The following is a 14,961-nucleotide window of genomic DNA, read 5'->3' as shown; positions in this document are numbered from 1 at the left end:
GTGGACGAACTACAAGGATCAGCTAGCAAACCGGAGGCTGCGGTATCTGAATGTGCCACAGCCACATAGGATCAAGGGAACCAGGAGGACGTCGCCTGACAGGATCCGAGGCTGCTGGCTTGGGACACTGTGTGTGAGGCGCAGGGCAGGAGGGCGAAGCCAGCAAAGAGAGACGGCCAGGGAAGGAACATAAGAAAGGGAGTCTTGGGAAAGTGAACCCCAAATTACCTGAGAGCTGGCTGGACCACCTACCCGGAGGATACAGCACCCGGCTGGGGACTACTTCTAAGAACTGTGAGTAAAGTGTGAAAACTGCACCCTACTGTGTCCTCAGAATTATTTACTGCGTAACCTGCCCTGCACTGCAACATTCAACATCATTGACTTTAACTCTTTAACTGCCCTGGGGCCTAGCTCTACCCGTGGAGAGCTGTAACAACTCTTCTGCGTCACCAAACTACCCCAGTGGACTTGAACCGCAGCGTTGGCCATTTCTCTATTGCCGAACACCACAGGTGGCATCACGAACAAATCCCCTATAAACTTTATTCCCATTCTCCTGTCATTTCGCTTTTATTGGACGCCTAGGGCCACGGACCGGGTCACAGCTTCTGTGACAACCCCCTGAAGAACCTTCGGACCTGGCCCTTGTACCCCACGGCCCTAGCGGGCGCTCCATATTCAAACATTCATACACACATTTACATGCAATAACACCGATGGTAACATACACTGTGTGCAGAATTATTAGGCACCTTGTATTTTGATCACATGATACTTTTTATACATGTTGTCCTACTCCAAGCTGTTCATGTTTGAGAGCCAACTACCAATTAAGTAAATCAGGTGATGTGCATCTCTGTAATGAGGAGGGGTGTTGTCTAATGACATCAAAACCCTATATAAGGTGTGCTTAATTATTAGGCAACTTCCTTTCCTTTGGCAAAATGGATCAGAAGAGAGATTTGACGGGTCCTGAAAAGTCCAAAATTGTGAGATGTCTTGTAGAGGGATGCAGCAGACTTGAAACTTTTGAAGCGTGATCACCGAACAATCAAGCGTTTCATGGCAAATAGCCAACAGGGTCGCAATAAGCATGTTGGGCAAAAAAAGCGCAAAATAACTGCCCATGAATTGAAGAAAATCAAGCATGAAGCTGCCAAGATGTCATTTGCCAACAGTTTTGCCATATTTCAGAGCTGCAATGTTACTGGAGTAACCAAAAGCGCTAGGTGTGCCATACTCAGGGACATGGCCAAGTTAAGGAAGGCTGAAAAACGACCACCTCTGAACAAGAAACATAAGATAAAACATCAAGACTGGGCCAAGAAATATCTTAAGACTGACTTTTCAAAGGTTTTATGGACTGATGAAATGAGAGTGACTCTTGATGGGCCAGATGGATGGGCCAGAGGCTGGATCAGTAAAGGGCAGAGAGCTCCACTCCAACTCAGACACCGGAAAGGTGGATGTGGGGTACTGGTATGGGCTGGTATCAAAGATGTTGAACTTGTGGGACCTTTTCAGGTTGAGGATGGAGTGAAGCTCAACTCCCAGACCTACTGCCAGTTTCTGAAAGACAACTTCTTCAAGCAGTGGTACAGGAAGAAGTCGGTATCGTTCATGAAAAACATGATTTTCATGCAGGACAATGCTCCATCACATGCCTCCAACTACTCCACAGGGTGGCTGGCCTGATCTGAACCCCATAGAGAACCTGTGGTCCCTCATAAAATGTGAGATCTACAGGGAGGGAAAACAGTCCACCTCTCGGAACAGTGTCTGGGAGGCTGGGGTGGCTGCTGCACGCAATGTTCATCGTAAACAGTTCAAGCAACTGACAGAATTTATGGATGGAAGGCTGTTGAGTGTCATCATAAAGAAAGGTGACTATATTGGTCACTAATTTTTGGGGGGTTTGTTTTTGCATGTCAGAAATGTTTATTTCTACATTTTGTGCAGTTGTGTTGGTTTACCTGGTGAAAATAAACAAGTGAGATGGGAATATATTTGGTTTTTATTAAGTTGCATTATAATTCTGCACAGCAATAGTTACCTGTACAAACAGATATCCTCCTAAGATAGCCAAATCTAAAAAAAAAAAAACACTCCAACTTCCAAAAATATTAAGCTTTGATATTTATGAGTCTTTTGGGTTGATTGAGAACATAGTTGTTGATTAATAATAAAAATAATCCTCTAAAATACAACGTGCCTAATAATTCTGCACACAGTGTATACACAGTGTGAGGCACTGACCCCTGTTACAGCTAGGGGGCGCTGTTTGTGCTCCCCAGGTTGTGCATGCAGATGGATGAAGTCCATAGGTGTTCATGGGAGTCACGAATTTCCGATCCGGGTTTTCCATGTGGCTGAAGGCAACAGGTCTGTGTGTGTTAAAAGCCCTGCAGTAAGAGATATAGGTGTGTCAGGTGTGTGAGGTGCACGTCAGTGTCAGTCTGGTGTGTGCTGATGTGCAGAGCAGAGGCCTGCAGAGCACTGGCTGAGTGCATGGAGGCACAGGCCACCGGAGCCAGCACCCAGGGCAGCTGAATAGCCTGACACCCGCAGCGTATACAGTGATGCAAGTTGTCCATGCTACTTATGCATTTGTGTGAATTGGACTTTAATGCTGTGAGGAAACACATTAAAGAGACTTTTGTGTTGGAACTTTGTGGGTCACTACCTCTTCACTACGTACGATGCTACTACAATTTTACAACAGATAGTACCTAGATGATAGACAGATAGTTACATACATTCATACATAATCTAGCTCTGAGATAAATACACTTCCACAAAAATGAAATTTCAACGAGAAGAAGAAAAAGTCGAGGAATTATGGAAATCACAGGATGGATAGACATGATAATAATATGCAAATAATGAAGAAATTGAAGCAAAATTTTCAAAACGTCTGGATTTATTTAGTATGGAGTATGAGCATCTTGTGCAGAAATCCCTGCATTTACAGCTTTGGCTGCTATCAATAAGGGTTTTAATGGCCGTCTGAGGAATGTTCTATCACGTTGAATGCACTTGACCAAATCATTAACATCCACTGCTGGCAGCTTCTTTGTAATTGACGACCAATGACATCCCAGGTGTGCTCGATGGGAGACAAGTCTGGAGACGCTGCAGGCCGCGGTAGCACGCTTAGTCCACAAAAGCTGCTCACAGTAGCATGAGCAACATGCGGACTGGCATTGTCATGGTGAAAAAAAGCTCCCTAGACACCGAGGAGAAATGACCGTACCACTGGTTGCAAAGATCAAATCAACGTACCGCCGAGATGTTAGTGTACCTGGAATGAAGACTACAGGAGTCCAACTACCATACATTATACCACCCCACACGATAATCCCAGGAGTAGGACCAGTGTGATGTACTCTCATGAAGGCCTCTTCATGCCGTTGCCCCCATTCTCCAGATGCAGACTGGAGGCCGCAATGGAGGTTGGATTGGAAGTCTGTCCTCTTCAGCGATGAGTCCCGTTTTGTACTGAATGCAATTATAGCCAAAGATTAGCCTGGACACCACTTGGGCAACACCATTAAGAGGCCTTCAGAACTTCAGAAGAGACCGTCACACCGGTCCGGATTATGGTGCGGAGTGTCATAGTGCAAGGTAGCCGAACACCTCTAATCTTCATTCCAGGATCACAAATCCTCACTCTTGCCATATCTAAATTTATGATATTTATTGTAACTTAACAAGTTTGAAAGCTGCATGGGTATTGTCTGTAATCTCTAGACTGCTTTCTTAAGAAGACACCCAGAAAATAGAATATCTACGCCTAGTCATAGTAGGCATGAATTTATTTTCTGACTTTCTGACAGATCCAAAGGAAACAATTTTTTTTAAGAAGTATGCATCTTTTAATAAATATGTTGTAAATTACTTCATCTATCGTTTGTTATGTTGTTTTTTTTAGACAGGCAGAAGAAACGTCAGTCCTAGTAAATAGAACATAGACTGAAACATAGGGCAGAATTTACTTAAAGCACCTGTAGGAAGATTGAGCTTCCCTGGTATTTCCCCTGTAGGAATGTAATACTATATATGTCCCAGCAGATGAACAGCCTTCTGTGTAGTACATGGTCTGCTCAAGTCCACCAGAGCAAGAGTCATGGGTTCTCATTGACTCATTGCTCTGGGGAAAATAGTGTAGGGTCCAGTGCTCAGGACCAACCAACCCAAAGACTTCGGCATGGCCTTACAGAAGTAGAAGACTTTATATTTTAATCCAATCAAAATACACAATTTCTGGCTGTGGTCTCATACCTGTGGTGGTCCACTGAGAAGCAGCCTCCTTGGATGGAAGGTGTCCATTCTACCCTCATTGACATTGCAGTAGTCCATATGGCTCGGTTTGGGTACAGTCCATTGACGGTAATACAACGACTGCTCCGTGCAAGTCATCGTCTTACTTAGCAGTGGACGGAAAGAACTGGCCCAAGAGACATCACAACGTGGCAGAAAAGACGACGACTTGGAGAGTCCGCTGCTGTCAGTGGAGGTGATGATGTCGTGCACCAGTTTTGGAAGGAACACCACAGGAGGCTGTTTATAGGCCTTGGCCAAAGCACACTGTGAGATCTGTAGGCTCGCTGAACTGTGGACATAAGAGGATGAAGTCGAAGACGGTGTTGATGCCGAGCTTTGGTTGTTCTTCACTGTGTGGCTGAGGCTGTTACTGTCCGGTTGATCACAGGCAATGACAAATTGTTTCTTCACACTATTATCAGGTGACAATTTAGGTTTTCCTGTGGCACAGCTCTCACTGTTGGAGACTCTGGACTGCTGTGTTGGTTTGGAGTTGTCATCCACCATCGCAGAAAATGACGATTCACTGTTGACAACTGAACCTAATAATTAAAGAAGAAGAATCCACATTTTATACCTAGAGAGGATACGGTAGTTATATCCTAAATCCAGCAATAGGGATTTATGGGCCAAAATGTGTCTCTGTGTGTTGGATATATTCTCCACTAATAGAAGGGCACAAAGAGGATAGTATGGAACTCTAGGGACTTTCTGAGGCCAATACAGGAACATTTTTACACCAGAAAACTGGCGTAAAACAGTTTCAATAGTGGAAAAAAAATGTGCAACTTGAGGTTGTGCAAACATTTGGCAACTTTTGCAGTTTTCCAACCAGTTTTGAGCAGAAGTGCTGAATCGACAAGGCAAGGCAGAATGGGCCTTCACCGGCCCATCATATTTATGATAAGTGGTGGGCCTTTCTTATGCCACAAATGTTACTCCAGTCCTTAACTTGGAACAGCATTTCTAATAAGATCATTAAGTGTAGTCTCTCAATGAATTTTGTGTATGTTATTCCTGCACACTCATCATTAAGTCTGCTGTACGAAACATCAGCATTAGCGAAACAGGGCCTACATGCTGTAATCTAAAGACAACTAAAGGCAAGATTACCTATGACCTTAAGGGACCATATATAGCAAACCAGAAAGAAAAAAAAAAACATTAAAGCCATAAATTTATTAGATTAAATAAAACTCGAGACAACAATTATTCTCAATAATTCTGGCAATTTTCTTGACCAATAAATATGCTATGCAATCAAGGGTATAATTTGGGGGACAAATGAGTTAAAGGGAACCTGTCACCCCGAAAATTGCGGGTCAGCTAAGCCCACCGGCATCAGGGGCTTATCTACAGCATTCTGTAATGCTGTAGATAAGCCCCTGATGTATCCTAAAAGATGAGAAAAAGATGTTAGATTATACTCACCCAGGGGCGTTCCCGCTGTTGGTCCGGCACCTCCCATCTTCATCAGATGACATCCTCCTCTGGTATTCTTGCTGCGGCTCCAGCGCAGGCGTACTTTGTCTGCCCTGTTGAGGGCAGAGCAAAGTACTTCAGTGCGCAGGTGCCGGGAAAGGTCAGAGAGGCCCAGCGCCTGCGCACTGCAATACTTTGCTCTGCCCTCAACAGAGCAGACAAAGTACACCTGCGCCGGAGCCGCAGCAAGAATACCAGAGGAGGATGTCATCTGATGAAGATGGGAGGCGCCGGACCCGGACCAACAGCGGGACCGCCCCTGGGTGAGTATAATCTAACCTCTTTTTCTCATCTTTCAGGATACATCGGGGGCTTATCTACAGCATTCCAGAATGCTGTAGATAAGCCCCTGAAGCCGGTGGGCTTACCTCACCCGCGATTTTCGGGGTGACAGGTTCCCTTTAAATTGTATAATATCAATTAGGGTAGGAGAAGGAGAAGCAGGATGAAGACTGGACAATACTACAACATTTACCCTACAAATCTCTAATGAAATCGTGGAGGTTGGCCCATAAATAGTAAACGATAATGGCGCCGGGAATGGCAGGCTCAAGAATGCAATTTACATACATGCAGTAACATCCCAACTAGACTTGTTCAATGCACGGGAATTGAACGATGCTGCATACCTTTAGTCAGAATATGTACGGAAGTATGCAAATCACATTCTTGCAGTCACATCACTGCCCGCTCCCGGCACTGGCACCGGAGAATCCTGACAATGTGAGGATTCATTAGTTTGCAGTCACACAGAGTAACTGCACACTTGTAGCCTAAGGCCGGACAAGCCCTTTACAGCACTGTGGTGCCGCACAAAGGTTACAGAGCACACAGAACAGCAGTACCACCATAGAGTTTTGTCGTCCTCAGCTTTGCTCTTTTTACCCTTCCACTACCCCCTTCACTCTTCTTATTTCATAGAAATACTTTGGTATTATGGAAAAGCCTCTAAACCCTGGAGTGAACTATTACACGTGTCTAGTCATTGACTTCTTTTCTATAGACACAGCTGTTTATTTAGCTACAACCCCCAACCTTCTCTTCTGACAATGATGGAGCAGCAAGCAGCCTGAACATTCCCTAATCCATTATGACAGGATCTTACCTGAGGCTTTTGAAGACAGTGATGAAGAGGCAGAATCGTCTGATGAAGATCTTTGTCTTTTACCAGGGCTTCGTTTATCCGAATTAGACCCTTATTCAATGGAGGGAAATGAAAAAAAAATATATAAATATTTATCTGATGCCAAAAGCCATTATCCCATTGACTTACAGAACAAGCGAACAATTAATGATCTAGTGTCTAATGACAAACATTTCCTCATCATCCATTATGTAACATACTCCAACAACAAAGGATGATGTATGTTTCATATGAAGGCACAGAACCAGTGTGGGTCATTTCACCATTGACCCTCACCCTTGCATTCATTCTGGGCGTTAGGAACTAAAGCAAATTTAGCTATTTTACCATGTCTTTATTTATCAGGTGTAAGGCAGTGACCGGTGTCATATGCGAGGGTCGCTATGTATCCCCCAGGATGTGCTTAGAAGCATATTAGATCCGCTGGAGTGCCCTGTGCTCACAGCAGGTTTGCCTGTGAGACACAGGGAAGAATAAAAGTGAGTGTGAACTGGATCAAGTTATTTGACCCAGAAATTATTCAGGAAAACCTGGTATGGGCTTTTATTTTTGAAACGGACTGCAGGAAGGTAGTGGGGCCGGTCCGTTTCCTCCAGCCCAGATCTTATAGTGGCCCATGGCCATAGAATCTGGAGGATAGAAAAAAAAAACCTGCAAGAGAGTTTGGGTGTGTCAGTGTTGGTCTGGGAGTCAGACCTAGCAGGAGGCTTATGAGGAGCTCTTTCCCTGTGGAGCAACACGGGCCTGGCAGAGCCTGAAAAGCCTGACACCCCAGCGTACACGGTGGTGTAATATGCTCACAGCAATGGATTGTGGACTGTCTTTACTTTTCCCGGCTGCATACTGAAGGACTTGCTGCTTATGTTTTCGGTTTGTGAGTATGCTGTGAAATAAACAAGACTTTATTTGAACTTTATATGGGTCACTGCCTATTCACTGCACAGCAAGGACATCGCTACATCACATTTGGTGGAGAATGCGGGCAGTGTGAATTAAGGCATACCCCAACATCATTTGCATGTCTGTTATTAAGCCTGCTACATTACAATTCAGGCCTACAGACAAAATGGAGGAGATCCTGAGGCAGCTGGTCCTCACACAGCAACAACAGCAACAAACGAATAACCTGTTGCTGCAGCAAATTACAGCCCTGCGTGAGGCACCTCCAGCACCGACCCCAGAACGTCGCGATGCCCGAGACAAGGTCTGCTCCGCTTTAAGGAAATTGAATCCGGAAGATGACGTGGAAGTTTTCCTCACCATCTATGAGCGCACGGCAGAACGGGAGAATCTGCCAGCAGCACAGTGGGCTGAAGTTGTGGCTCCGTTCTTGAGGGGTGACGCGCTAAAGGCCTACTTTGACCTCAGTCGGGAGGATGCCCAGGACTATTCCAAGCTAAAAGGTGAGATCCTTGCCCGACTGGGGGTTAATACTTATGTGAAAGCTCAACGGGTGTTTTCTTGGACTTTTGTGGAAGCCCAGCCTGCCCGGTCTCAGATTTTTGACTTACTGCAGCTTGTGAAACGGTGGCTCCAACCTGAGACTTTAACCACAAGTCAGATAGTGGAGAGGGTGGTGGTCGACCGACTGGTAAGGGCTCTGCCAGCAGCCATACAGCGTTGGGTGGGTCAAGGGGACCCGGGTACCCTAGACCAGGTTGTAGGTCTGATAGAGCGATATAAGGCCACCCAGGACTTTATACGGGACACTGCTCCACTTCGGCTGTCACGTAAGGCTCCGCCAGCTCAAAAGTCTGAGAAAAGTCCACGGCCCTCCACTGGGACAAGACCGGACCGAGTCCGTGCTGAGGGGTTGTCTCGGAAAGAGAGTGACCACAGACCTGTGTCCCCTAAACTGGCTCCAAGGTTACCTCGTGCCACAGTCATTACGTGTTGGCGGTGCCAAGAACCTGGACATGTGGTTGCTAATTGCCCCCTAACAACAGAACCCATGGACTGCGGGTATACCCGCCGCGTGTCTATGTATGCCCAGCCAGTCTGCATTGCCACTACAGACCCCGCCGGTACCGAACCTCAGCTGTGCAGAGTGCTCGTTAATGGGTACCAGACGGATGCTCTCTTGGACTCGGGGAGCTTGGTGACCCTGGTACACGGGTCCCTGGTTGCTGGGGACAGTCCTAATGGAAGGAAGGTGGGGGTAGTGTGCATACATGGGGACCTCAGAGAGTACCCGACTGCGGAGGTCACGTTCTCCACCCCATGTGGAGAGATAAAACATGTGGTGGGAGTGGTAAAGACTCTTCCGTATGGGACTGTGATGGGTAGAGACTTGCCGTTGTTCTAGTCCCTCTGGGAGACCAGAGTTAACCCTCTCAGGGTAAAAACATTCCGGGTGCGGAACCCGAAGATCCCGAGTCAGGGACACCTGCCGTAGGGGTTGCCACGATAGGGACAGTGTGTAATCCCGATAGGTTTCCCCTAGAGGTATTGGCAGGAGAAGTGGAAGAGAATCCACCAATTCCTGAGCTGGAGGTGTCACCTGGCAAGTTTGGGACTGCCCAGCTCCAGGATCCCACTCTGACCCGGGCAAGGGAAAGAGTAATCGAGGTGAATGGGGTGGCACAACAACCTGGTGCAGAAAAGGAGTTTCCCCGGATGACGGTCAACCAGGAGTTACTCTACAGGGTTGATAAAATCCGGGATGAAGTGGTGGAACAACTGGTAGTGCCCCAGCCCTATCGTCGGGCGGTGCTCGACATGGCTCACACTCACATGTTGGGGGGCACTTGGGGGCCAAAAAGACGTTAGAGCGCATATTACAGAGGTTTTTTTGGCCTGGTGTCTACGCTGAGGTTACAAAGTACTGTGACACATGTCCTGAGTGTCAACTAACCTCACCCACCACGAACTACCGGAGTCCATTAGTGCCTCTGCCCATCATAGAAGTACCCTTTGAGCGGATAGCGATGGATCTGGTGGGACCAATAGTAAAATCCGCACCTGGGCCATCAGCACATATTAGTAGTCGTAGACTACGCCACCCGGTATCCAGAGGCGATACCGCTCCGGCACACTTCGGCTAAACTAATAGCCCGTGAACTGTTTGCCATGTTTTGTCGCCTTGGGCTTCCCAAGGAGATCCTTACAGATCAGGGAACCCCTTTTATGTCTAATGTGACTAGGGAGCTATGTAAATTGCTCCAAATTAAACAGTTGCGTACGTCAGTGTACCATCCACAAACCGATGGGTTGGTCGAGAGGTTTAATAAGACCCTCAAGGCCATGCTCAAAAAGGTGGTCGCCAAGGATGGGAAGGATTGGGATATGTTATTGCCATATTTAATGTTCGCCATACGCGAGGTACCACAGGCGTCCACAGGGTTCTCCCCATTTGAGCTATTGTATGGCAGGCACCCGAGGGGACTGCTGGATGTAGCCAAAGAGACGTGGGAACAGGAGCCCACTCCACATAAGAGTGTTATCGAGTATGTGGCAAGTATGCAGGATCGGATTGCAGTCGTGCAACCCATAGTAAAGGAGCATCTGTTGGATGCCCAGGCCGCTCAGAGCCGTACATATAATAAAAGGGCCACGGTCAAGACCTTTAAAGAAGGAGACCGGTGTTGGTACTAGTACCCACCCCAGAGAGTAAACTCATGGCCAAGTGGCAAGGGCCTAATGAGATACGGGGGAAGGTGGGGGAAGTGAATTACAAAGTGTACCAACCCGGGAAAAGAAAACCCGAGCAGTTGTATCATGTCAACTTGCTAAAGGCCTGGAAGGACCGAGAATGTTTGGTCACAGATGCAACTACGGTCATACAATCGGAGGTCCCTCTGGCCCTGGCCAAGGACACAGCCAGGTGTGAGGTAAAAGTCAATGATGCCCTCACAAAACAGCAGCGGCGGGAGGCTCGAGCTTTGGTACAGCAGAATATGGATGTATTCTCAGAGCTGCCGGGGCGAACCTCAGTGATTCAGCATGACATTGTCACTGAGCCCCGGGTAAAGGTGCCGATGAAACCGTACCGAGTGCCAGAAGCCCGAAGGCAAGCCATCGCGGCCGAGGTAAAGCAAATGCTTCAGTTGGGAGTCATTGAGGAGTCCCGAAGTGAGTGGGCTAGCCCCATTGTACTAATACCAAAACCTGATGGGTCATTACGCTTCTGTAATGACTTTAGGAAGTTAAATGAAGTGTCAAAATTTGACCTGTATCCCATGCCACGGGTGGACGAGCTAATTGAGAGACTGGGGAAGGCCCAGTACTTCACCACGCTGGATCTCACGAAAGGTTACTGGCAGGTTCCTTTAACAGAGTCAGCTAAAGAAAAGACTGCTTTTATAACCCCAGAGGGTCTCTATCAATACGTTGTCTTACCTTTTGGGTTACATGGGGCTCCGGCCACATTCCAGAGGCTGATGGACACTGTGTTAGCGCCACATAGAGATTACGCATCGGCCTATTTGGATGACATAGTCATCTTTAGTACCGACTGGGATACCCATCTGACCCAGGTACAAGCAGTGCTGGAGTCTCTTAGAGCCGCAGGGTTAACAGCAAACCCAAAGAAATGCGCGATAGGTCTCACGGAAGCCCGGTACTTGGGATACGTGATCGGCCGGGGGGTTATCAATCCTCAAGTGAACAAAATTGAGGCCATTCAAAACTGGCCCAAGCCCTTAAGTTCCAAACAAGTGAGGGCATTCCTTGGCATCATTGGGAATTACCGTCGATTTATACCCAATTTTGCTGGTAAATCGGCTTCCCTAACGGACCTGTTAAAAAGGAAGAAAACGGTGATGGTCAAGTGGAATCCTCAAGCAGAGGAAGCTTTCCAGTCCCTGAAGTCGGCATTGTGTGGACAGCCGGTCCTCATCAGCCCTGACTTCAAGAAAACCTTTGTTGTGCAAACCGATGCTTCAGAGGTAGGCTTAGGAGCGGTGCTGTCGCAAGAGGTGAACGGGGATGAGCATCCAGTCACCTATTTAAGCAGGAAACTGACCCCGGCTGAGAAAAATTATAGCGTAGTGGAGAAGGAGTGCTTGGCGATTAAATGGGCCTTGGAGTCTCTACGCTACTATTTGCTCGGGCGTCAGTTTCGGTTGGTAACGGACCATTCACCCCTTGTCTGGATGAGAAATGCAAAAGAGAGGAATGCCCGAGTCACCAGATGGTTCTTGTCCCTACAAAACTTCAGCTTCTCTGTGGAACATCGGGCTGGGAAGTCACAGGGAAATGCCGATGCCCTGTCACGGGCACCATGTATGCTGACAAATGTTCAACCCCACAAGTCTGAACAGAGGGGGGGGGGTATGTAAGGCAGTGACCGGTATCATATGCGAGGGTCGCTATGTATCCCCCAGGATGTGCTTAGAAGCATATTAGATCCGCTGGAGTGCCCTGTGCTCACAGCAGGTTTGCCTGTGAGACACAGGGAAGAATAAAAGTGAGTGTGAACTGGATCAAGTTATTTGACCCAGAAATTATTCAGGAAAACCTGGTATGGGCTTTTATTTTTGAAACGGACTGCAGGAAGGTAGTGGGGCCGGTCCGTTTCCTCCAGCCCAGATATTATAGTGGCCCATGGCCATAGAATCTGGAGGATAGAAAAAAAAACCCTGCAAGAGAGTTTGGGTGTGTCAGTCTGGTCTGGGAGTCAGACCTAGCAGGAGGCTAATGAGGAGCTCTTTCCCTGTGGAGCAACACGGGCCTGGCAGAGCCTGAAAAGCCTGACACCCCAGCGTACACAGTGGTGTAATACGCTCACAGCAGCGGATTGTGGACTGTTGTTATTTTTCCCGGCTGCATACTGAAGGACTTGCTGCTTATGTTTTCGGTTTGTGAGTATGTGAAATAAACAAGACTTTATTTGAACTTTATATGGGTCACTGCCTATTCACTGCACAGCAAGGACATCGCTACATCACATAGGCTATAATTGTCATGATTCCGCCTGTCAGTGTGTTTGGACTCAGTGAATGACTATTCTGCAGTCCAATCTAGGGCTGAGCTCCTGGTATGGTGACTGATAGCTCAGCCGTCCAATTGGGACCTGGGGCGTACTGAACGGTCATTGTCATGAGTGACAGTTTAGCCGTCTACTCAGCGCCAGGGCGTGTTGGGGCTCCCTCCATGTGTCTCCTGTTCAGAGTAATTACCTGGCCATTTAGCCGACTCTCTGCCTTAGATTTTTGCCAATTGTTGTTTTGCTCAAGAGATCTGTGTTTGCTCTGTGCTCCTAGTCTTGTATTCGGTCTTTGCTGTTCGACCTTGGATTTGACTTAACCATCCATTTAACTAGCCTTTTTGTCATGATCTGCTACCTTATTAGAATTCTGACCCCGAACTGTGACCTGACAACATTTTTGTCTCCCCCTCTGTATATGACGTACCCCCCTGGCTTTTGAACTTGGACCACCTGGCTACCCTGCCTCTTGGCTAGTTATAGAAATTGTAGTTTCCCAAAAATTTACTTTTGTTTTATTTTCACTTGAAACAGATATATACACATACATATCTACATCACATCCACAAATACACAAAGATACACACACATACATATACAAATCACATCCGTATACAGTGGAGAACAGAGTATTTTGTCAGCCACCAAATGTGCCCAAAACATCACTGCTCTAGAGGAGATCTGCATGGAGGAATGGGCCAACATACCAACAACAGTTTGTGTAAACCTTGTGAAGACTTACAGAAAACGTTTGACCTCTGTCATTGCCAACAAAGGATATATAACAAAATATTGAGATGAACTTTTGTTTATGACCAAATACTTATTTACCACCATAATTTGCAAAATAAATCTTACCAAATCACACAAGGTGATTTTCTGGATTTTTTTTCTCATTGTGATCTACCTATGATGTCAATTACAGGCCTCTCTCATCTTTTTAAGTGGGAGAACATGCACAATTGGTGGCTAAATAAATACTTTTTTTCCCCACTGTATACATACCAGTACTGTGAGGCAGTCATAGATACATATAAACAGCAAAAAGTGCACCTCCGCACCGCTGTGATCAGCTTGCCCCCCCCCCCAAAAAAAAACACAATCCAACCTTTTATGTGCTATAGCCAGAAATATCCTTTTTGTTACCAATAGGGTGCTGCATCCAGAAAAACATACACAATGTCCATGGAAGAATCAAAGAAAAAATGGAGCGCACTTACCCAGGTAAATGAGTCACCGCTTTATTAGGACATAATACAAAAACAGCAGGGAGGGATGTGAACAAATACGTCCGTATTTGTTCACTTCCCTCCCTGCTGTTTTTGTATTATGTCCTAATAAAGCGGTGACTCATATACCTGGGTAAGTGCGCTCCATTTTTTCTTTGATTCTTCCATGGACACTGTGAGGCAGTGACTGGTGTTATATGTGAGGGTCGCTATGTGTCCCCCAGGATGCACACAGAAGCGTATTGAGGCCGTGGGAGTGCATTGCAGTCACAGGCATAGCTGTGATTGCAACGCAGAATAAAAGTGAGTGATGGTCTTGGGCAAGCTATTTGTCCAAGGCAGATTTAGGAAAACCTGCCATGGGCTTTTATTTTTTAAATGGATTACAGGAAGGTAGTGGGGCGGTCCGTTTCCTCCCTGATCCGGGTTTTCCATGTGGCCTTTGGCCATAAATCCTTTGTAAAATAAAACCCTGCAAGAGAGGGTTGGGTGTGTCAGTGTGGAGTTTGCAAGTGTAGAGCAGAGGGTTTTGCAAAAGCTCGGCTGTGTGAGAGAACACAGAGTCAAGTGGAGCAAACTCCTGGCAGCCCGCAGCATAATACGGTGGTGCAGTCGCCCTCGGCAACTGGACGCATTTATGGACTGTCTTGTTTCCCAGCTGCGATCCAGGGGATACCATGTCTTTTGTTTTTAAGTTTTCACATTAAAACTACATTTACTTTTGAACTTTCCTGGGTCACTGCCTCATCACTGCACCATGTGGACACCACTGTACTACAATACATACATAAAACAATATGTACATACACAGATACATACATATACACATCACATTCACATATACACACAAATAT

The 14,961-nt window shown here is 46.6% G+C and overlaps 1 protein-coding gene across 1 annotated transcript in view; it reads right to left on the bottom strand.

Annotated features, from left to right (window-relative positions):
* GREB1 (growth regulating estrogen receptor binding 1) overlaps positions 1–14,961 on the bottom strand; it is a 207,629-nt gene that overhangs the window by 71,114 nt on the left and 121,554 nt on the right. The window contains exons 21-22 of the mRNA XM_069728105.1: positions 6,914–7,003; positions 4,285–4,868 (exon numbers count right to left, since the gene is read on the bottom strand). Of these exons, the coding sequence (XP_069584206.1) occupies positions 4,285–4,868; positions 6,914–7,003 (674 nt within the window). The remainder of the gene's footprint in view (positions 1–4,284; positions 4,869–6,913; positions 7,004–14,961) is intronic.

The sequence above is a fragment of the Ranitomeya imitator genome, chromosome 5 (assembly GCF_032444005.1).
Source record: "Ranitomeya imitator isolate aRanImi1 chromosome 5, aRanImi1.pri, whole genome shotgun sequence".
NCBI lineage: Eukaryota > Metazoa > Chordata > Amphibia > Anura > Dendrobatidae > Ranitomeya > Ranitomeya imitator.
This window is presented reverse-complemented; position numbering and strand designations above follow the sequence as displayed.